The sequence below is a fragment of the Hyalella azteca genome, unplaced genomic scaffold (assembly GCF_000764305.2).
Source record: "Hyalella azteca isolate HAZT.00-mixed unplaced genomic scaffold, Hazt_2.0.2 contig3484, whole genome shotgun sequence".
In the NCBI taxonomy this organism is placed as follows: Eukaryota; Metazoa; Arthropoda; class Malacostraca; order Amphipoda; family Hyalellidae; genus Hyalella; species Hyalella azteca.
Window position 1 is genome coordinate 65,385 of NW_025933733.1, and position 8,455 is coordinate 73,839.

General features: G+C 36.0%; 1 protein-coding gene across 1 annotated transcript in view; it reads right to left on the reverse strand.

Moving 5' to 3' along the window:
* Positions 1–1,650: 1,650 nt before the first annotated feature.
* LOC108675654 overlaps positions 1,651–8,455 on the reverse strand; it is a 35,583-nt gene continuing 28,778 nt past the window's right edge. The window contains exons 6-7 of the mRNA XM_018163686.2: positions 2,770–3,478; positions 1,651–1,796 (exon numbers count right to left, since the gene is read on the reverse strand). Of these exons, the coding sequence (XP_018019175.2) occupies positions 1,651–1,796; positions 2,770–3,478 (855 nt within the window). The remainder of the gene's footprint in view (positions 1,797–2,769; positions 3,479–8,455) is intronic.

An 8,455-nucleotide genomic window follows, 5' to 3' on the forward strand; every position in this document is an offset into this window, starting at 1 on the left:
ACTTAACGTCAAAAAGATTGCGAACTATAGTAACGAATGGAAATAAATTATAGTACATTTTTAACCCATAACCGTCAAAAAAAATTCATCCGATTGTTTAAGGATAAGAAAATATTGGCAGCCACATAAACATGAGAAATGTTTTTTGCATCTGAGATATTTTTTACAATTAAATATAACATTAAATACACTGACCCACGGTGGACTAAGGGTCAATTTACAACGCTTTACGTTACAACGGCCAAAAATAACAAAGCAAGTCAATAAACCTGCAGTCTTTTAAAATGATTTTTGATGTTTACTGGTATTTTGTTCTGATGAAAAAGTAAACTCGACTCCAGTCAACAGTATGCCTGACTTACTGCACTTGTAATCTTAAGTGACTTCGCTAGCAAGCCTGATTACTTCATTAGTAAGTCTGACTTACTTCACCAGTAAACCTGACTAACTGCACTTGTAAGTCTTACTGACTTCGCTAGTAAGCCTGATTACTTCATTAGTATATCTGACTTATATCACCAGTAGACCTAACTTTCTGCACTTGGAATCTTAAGTGACTTCGCTAGAAAGCCTGATTACTTCATTAGTATGTCTGACTTACTTCACCAGCAATTAAGCCTGACTTACTGCACTTGTACATTTTACTGACTTCGCTAGTAATCCTGATTACTTCATTATAATGCCTGACTTACTTCAACAGTAGACCTGACTTACTGCACTTGTAAGTCTTACTGACTTCACTAGTAAGTCTGATTACTTCATTAGTAAGTCTGACCTATTTCACCAATAGACCAGCTTTCATAAGAACTTTCCAGCCTTAATGATTTCGCTATTAAGCGTGACTACTTCAGTATAATGCCTGACTAACTTTTTCTGTAAACCTAACTCAAATTATTTTTATAAGGCATGTTTTTTAGTGACTTAAACCTATAAATATCATAATCTAGTTGTTGATTACTGGTTACATTGAATCACGCTCGATGCATTGAAGGCTAACAACAGTAAAACAATATAATTATTCATTGATCGTATCAATGAATATTGGTTATTTACAACAGAATAATTATCATTCGTATACAAAGCATAGGTAGATCCGATAAACCGAAAACAAAGTTCAACATAATGTCAGAAATTAGCTCATGCGACAAAAGAATAACAATCTTGCACCAAAGGATCGTTCAATATTGATGATATAATGTCATAAACATGTAGTAATCATGATAAATTTACAAATAACATCGAGAAAACATTAATAAAACTTTGGGAGAACATCGAATATAGGTCGATCTCTGATAAAAGGCTTATAGCTTATGGTAATCGCTCAGAATAATATCTGATTGATAATTTTATGGACAGAAATTTGATTAGGAGAGTTTAATTGAAGGAGATTTATATTTTCCTGAAATGGCGTGTGGTTCCTCACTGAATGTCAGACCAGGCGAAGAAAAGACGCAAGCTTCATTACTGCTATGGTGACGACAGAGGGCGTGTATATTTTTACTGGTGTTGAAGAGTTACCAAAAAATAGCTAAATTTATTCCAAATTACGACTTAGAGTACATTATTAAAATACAATATACTTTTTAAAAACTAGTTTTATAATATGAATTACACAAGGCTCGCGTTACGAAAATTTACATAATAAAATGGTTAGGAATACCAGTTAAGCGAAAAAATGATGGCCTTTAAGATGGCGAAGAAGGTAACGGCCACAAGCATCCAGCCGTTGCAGCCGTACAAGAAGAGGCTGGCACCGCTAGATGACCTCAGTTCTTGTTCAAAAAGTCGTTCGTCAGCTGCCCAGAAATACATAATTCGGTATTTATCCAGTACTTGAAAAAATTAGATCAGTACAGCAGTGAGTGACAGTACTTAGATCTGTACTTCAGTACTTAGATCAGTACTCCAATTAGATCAGTACTCCAGTGAGTGACAGTACTTAGATCAGTACTCCAGTACTTATAGATCAGTACTCCAATTAGATCAGTACTCACTCCAGTGAGTGACAGTACTTAGATCAGTATTCCAATTAGATCAGTACTCCAGCGAGTGACAGAGAGCACATTTTCTCGTCCGTCCGTGAAGTCACGGACGGACGAACAGACAGACAGACGGACGGACATGACGAGCGAAATTGCGCCGTTTTTCCATAAAGGAGGAAATGCGCTAAAAAGATCTAGAGCTCGTAATAATGGTGATTCTTTCCAACCTGAGGAGCTTAATAATTTATGTATCCGAAATTTTTGTTGTAAGAAGTGAATCATGTCAGTTGGAGTGGCATTTTTTGTGTCCGTTCTCAAATTTAAATCCACCCAGATGATGTAAATTCTCGTTAACCTTTTTCTGAATTTTCAAAATAATACAAGTGGATGGTTATGTCTTTCATTCGGCTGATGCAACCAATTTCCTTCGAATATAGTAAGTAATCAAGAAATTGCAAGTTCATAAAAATTCCGACATGAAGATATATTCTAAATTATTTTGCGAAATTTCATTATTAAAATTATACTAATCTGGGTGAAATAATGAAGCACTCAACTGTTTTTCCGTCTCTTTTCAGGCAGTTCAATATGGATTTAATGAAATCAAATCTTTAATTCTTACCAGGGAAAATCTTTCAAAATCATTGGCAACGAAAAAATATATTATCAACCTCAATAATTTCACGTAGTACGACTCCAGCGGTGACGTCCTAATCATAATTTTTTCTGTTTAATACGTACTGAATTGAGAGCGAAATTCAGAACTGATTTATATAGTTGTACTCACGTGGTCTGACGCGCACGGAGACTGTGGCGTTCTCTCCTCCGCGTGGACTACACGTGTAGGTTCCTCCTTTTTCTTGCGATGCGATGCCAACGTGAAGGTGAAAAGTGCTGTTGATCAATCCTTCAGCCGTCGGGTTTGTCAAATTGCCTGATTCATCGGGGAGAAATTTTCCAGCAATGCCGTCCCTTTGGATTGGAAGAAGATGTTTGATCTTGCGTGATCGAGGAAATTGTGCCTCGGAATCCCGAAAGCTGTCGCTGTAAGAGTCCGAGCCAGATGACATGACGTGGTTTTTAAAGTCAAGATCAGGTTCATAGTCATTGAAGTTCTTTAAAGATCTAGATACATGTTGGTAAAATATTGTTGCTTGACGATTATCATGAGAACTTTTGACTTCACTGCGTGTGTGAATATCTGCATAGTCTTGACCATCAAACTGATCTAATTTGACGTGTTCCGTATAAGGAACAGGCCGATTGCTGCGTGAAATAAATATTTCTGCACGATCCTGATGTCCTGGTGCATTTTTCAAGAGTGCAGGATATTTACTGTAGAATTTTGGGAATCCCTCAGTATTATGATTTTGTGCAGTAGATTTAAAATATGATGGATATTCAGATCTTGCTGAATTAGAAATATCCAACATAGGTAGCTGTGATGTCCGCTGCTGCTTGTCCGGATGTATCCACCCATACGAAAGATCAAGCTCCTGAAAATAAAAACGTGAAACATTTTATAAAAATTTGACATTCATTATAGGTAGGCATTTCTTCGCAGTTTTGGATTAGACTAATCAATTGTAAATTTGCGGAACAAGAAGAGAGGGAGAAAAAATCACTTTTTTTATAGCAGCCATTTTATGAGAAAAATTTTAGTTGAATTTTAACGTATCCCAGTTAAAGTACAAACTATTGTTCATGATTAGAATAACAATTATAAAAGGATTTGATAATAAAGGAAAGGGGATAATCGTTGCGCTTAATTATGATTTGTTCATGGCAAAATAATTTACGTTGTTGTATCATACCTTTAAAAATTTGGCGAAATTAACAATAGATTTGTAATTGCGATCAAATATCTAGAAGCGATGAACTTCTTGATTTCCTAATAGTTATAAAAAACGGTGGTCAATTCAAATAAAATAACTTGTCATTCCTTGATAACATTTCTCTTAATCTGATTTGACCTCTTGAAATAACATCACGTTAAAAAATTGTTGTCGGCTCGGAAACAAAGAATCGCGAGGAATTTCTTCAAGTCACGCACTGACTGTGTGAATAGAAAAAAATACACTTATGTCCACATATGCTAAAAGTGCTATAATTATCCGAAGACCACCCAACTCACTTCTACATGCACCACCACAACACCATCCTGCTCTGGATGCGCATCCCCCGACATTCACTCAATGCATCATCACACATAAAAAATGCCTCAACTGCCACCACAAACACTGGACGCATGCGAAATGCATGTATTTAGAGTGTAAATGCCATCATTATTTTCAAAAAATGAATTTTAACGTATCCCAGTTGAAGGTACAGTCTATTTCTTTAATAATAAGAAAAATTGTATAAGGATTTTATAATAAAGAAAGGCCCTTTCCACCTCTCCATTCCAACGAAAACCCTTCCATCTCTCTTCCGGCAAACCATCAAAAGCCCGGACATGTTCCTTCCCAAGCCCCAACCATATTCCACACACATACAGCAAACCCAATTATGCGCTATGCGCCCATCCTTGACTCCTAATGTTTTTTCCGTTCCTCCTTCCTATTGCTGGGCACGTCTTGTTTTTTCCGAACTTTCCTAGTGGTACCACAAAGATAACAATTGAAGAGAAACATCGTAAACATTCATTTGCACAGGCACGGAATGGTTTGATAAATCAGGTATGTCAATGAAAAATCATTGTATCGCCTTCGCACAGATATTGCATAATACTTTTCCACCTTTAGTGTACATTAGCTGATAAAATTCTTGGTTGTATCTCAGTACCCTGATTTATTTTCCCTCATATATTCCTGTACACAGCTTTCTGTACTAAATTTCAAATTGTGCATTCACCGCACGGCAAATTGAAATGAGAAAAAATATAACTCAGTACTCACTGCAGTGAGTGACAGAGAGCGCATTTTCTCGTCGACGGAAACGCGGTCACGGACGGACAGACAGACAGACAGACGGACATGGCGAGCACAATAGTGCATTTTTTCCATAAATGAGAAAATGCGCTAAAAAGATAGGATACTCTGAGCTGCAAGTAATCTATCACCCAGCACATTGAGTTTATATTGAGTGTCATTCCTGTGATTTTTTCAAATTAAGAACTACCTTATATATGTATCTTCCTATGATAACCATGACTGCACAATTACTGCACCAAAACTTCGATTGCGAATCAATATCAGAAAAATGCGCTTCCATATGAATACGTAACATTTAATTTGAAAAGTTGCATTCTTATTAAACTTTATGCTGTTAGTAACCCAGATCCTCAGGCATTGCTGCCTTCTGGGCATTTCTCGCTGTGGCAGCTGCCACAATTTTTTGTATTATTATAGAAGTTGAAGCTCCTAACTTCCAGGGCCTCGATTGTAGTAGCCACGAGTTAAAGCATTTCCTGAACTCATTAAAAAACTTTGTGAACAAAAATTCCACGAAAGCCAGTGGGCAATGGAAGTCCTCAAAATGTTCTGATATAAGGGGAAGCCAATGCGGTGTGGTAAATGAATCGTTTAATCTGAAGAGATAACAAAATCTCTTCCAAATAAATGGTTTATCTCAGATGAAATTATATATTGTTATGAACTTTATTTCGAGTTTAAAGAAATTAATTTGTGGACATCGACCACTTAAGTCATGAGCGATCTCATCCCTCGACCCGCCGTACGGACATATTTTACGACCTAATATATAATTTCAGTATAATGCATTAGGAACATACAAAACAGTGTGGTTTGATTTGTTTAAAATCTTGCAATCTATCAACAAATTTAAAATATTCCGTGTTTATTTTTACTTTTATATTATTGTGGGAGAGCTTCAAACATATGTAGGCTATACGCCAATTTATAACGCGATAGTGATTTTAAAAATGACGCGATAGTGATATTAAAAATGACGCGATAGTGATATTAAAAATGACGCGATTGTGATTTAAAAGTGACGCGATAGTGATATTAAAATGACGCGCTAGTGATATTGAAAATGGTGCGATAGTGATATTAAAAATCACGCGATAGTGATATTAAAAGTGACGTGATAGCGATATTAAAAATGAAGCGATAATGATATTAAAAATGACGCAATAGTGATATTTAAAACGACGTGATAGTTATATTGAAAATGGCGCGATAGTGACATTAAAATGACGCGATAGAGATATTAAAAATGACGCGATAGTGACATTAAAATTACCCTATAGTGATATTAAAATGACGCGATTGTGATATTAAAAATGACGCGATAGATATATGAAAATGACGCAATAGTGATATTAAAAATGACTCGATAGTGATATGAAAAATGACGCGATAGTGATATTAAAAATGACGCGATAGTGATATTAAAAATGTCGCGACAGTGACATTAAAAACTTTTTAGAATGTAGGGGTACAAAGTTTTATTTGGAGCTTCAAAAACTTTTGCATATCATTTTAAGGTAAACTTTAAGCCCTTAACAAGGAGAACTGTTAAAAACTGCTACGAACACAAATCCCAATGCATTTAACTGACACCACTGAACCGCAATACGAAACGCATGAAACAACTTCTAGTATTGAAATAAACGCTTAATTTCGCAGTAGAAATATTGGTCCCCAGGTGTATTCTCGACAAGCGAGAAATCCTCGGCTACATTAAAACTTGGGTTTCCTCTCATATAAAATTCGTGACTTTCAATTCTTTCAGTCCATTGGAAAATTTAAGCGCCTTTTTCGAAGTGGTAACTCTGATGCCCACTTACACCTGGAACAACCACAAAAAAAAAATAAATTGAAAGTTTATCCTGAAATCACAGAAGCAACAGAGCAAACTTAATAGCAAAATAGGCCGGCTTTAATCCGAACTACACGAGGGAAGATATATAAATTGAAAGAATTTATGTCTCAGCCTTAGGTGCTGAGCCAGTTCATGCCTAGTATTATCGCAGCACTTTATAGCAACATAAAAATAGAAAGACGGCATTCCAATATATCAAACAATATGCTTACCCGTCATTAAGAAAAAAATCGAGAGAGGAACCATAGCGGCAACTGATTAATATACATGAAAGACAGGTAGCTGAGGTAAGAAAATGAATGACTTTTAAACAAAATTCACGATACCAATTCTCGGCCACTACAACCGTAAACGCTGATCAGTAAAAAGCTAGGAGAGAACGCAGCCACTCTATTGGTCACCAGCGTGAACCTTGTAACCAAAAGACGGACGAATTGCGCAACTACAGTGGAACCGGAAATAACTTCAGCCAGTTTTTGAAAGATTTGATTAGCAATAATCGCGCACGAAACTCTTACCTTTCAAACTATAATGTTTTAGTTCATTAAATCACGCTTGTCACTTAAATCTCATTTTCTCAATTCCCCATCGAAGCTGAAAATTGGCTCTTCGGCGCCGAATCTGCCAATTGGCCCCCAGTGAATCGATACGATCCAAATTATTTGCAGCTCTGAGTATCCTGTCTCACTCTCATTTCAATTTGCCGTGCTGAGAGTAGAGAAATTGGAGTGCTGAGGGTACAGAAATTTAAGCGCTGTGAGTACAGAAATTGGAGTGCTAATTGGTATAAAAATTGAAGGGGCTGTGAGTGCAAAAACTCAAGTGCTGCGAGTATAAAAATTGAAATGCTGTGATTACAGAAACTGAAGTGCTGTGGGTATAGAAATTGACGTGCTGTGAGTAGAATAATTAAAGTGCTGTGAGTATAGAAATTAAAGTGATGTGAGTACAAAAATTGAAGTGCTGTGGGTACAAAAATTAAAGTGATGTGAGTACAAAAATGGAGGTGCTGTACGTACAAAAATTGAAGTGCTGTGAGTACACAAATTGAAATTGAGTTCGGAAGGCTGAGTATATAAATTTGACTTTAAATTTAAAAAATTATTAGATTACTTATTTTACTTTTCCTGTCGTTCAGATGAGCTTGTATATTTATGAGAATTACAAGTTACATAAAATACAAGAAGTGAGTGCCAGCACGAAGGTTAGATTTATTTTAATTTTAGAGACTCACTAATGAGCTGAACAAGTTGAAAGTGAACGATTAATATCATCAGATGCAGCGATGTTTATTCATGAACTATTCCATTAGTCCCGCGGAAAAAGTATTAACTCAATTGTAAAACTGCTTTTAATGGCACATCCCTATTGAAATTACATTACAATTTAATAATTTAGTTTAATTGGTCGACGGTTTGTGATGGAAACGAAAAACAAAACAAAAAATCCGGCAATTTACGCTTAAAAGAATTAATTTAATAGCGTATGAAAAATTTCTATTTCATGTAGACCAAACAGCGCATTGATGCTTCTTTTAATTTTTATGAATGATCGAGTAGACGTGGAGGAAAACGAGCAGTGATCTCACGTTTGGAAGTCGTGATTTTCCGAGTTAGCAACTGGACAACCCAGTAGAGGCAGTAACTGGACAACCCAGTAGAGGCAGCAACAGGACAATCCAGTAG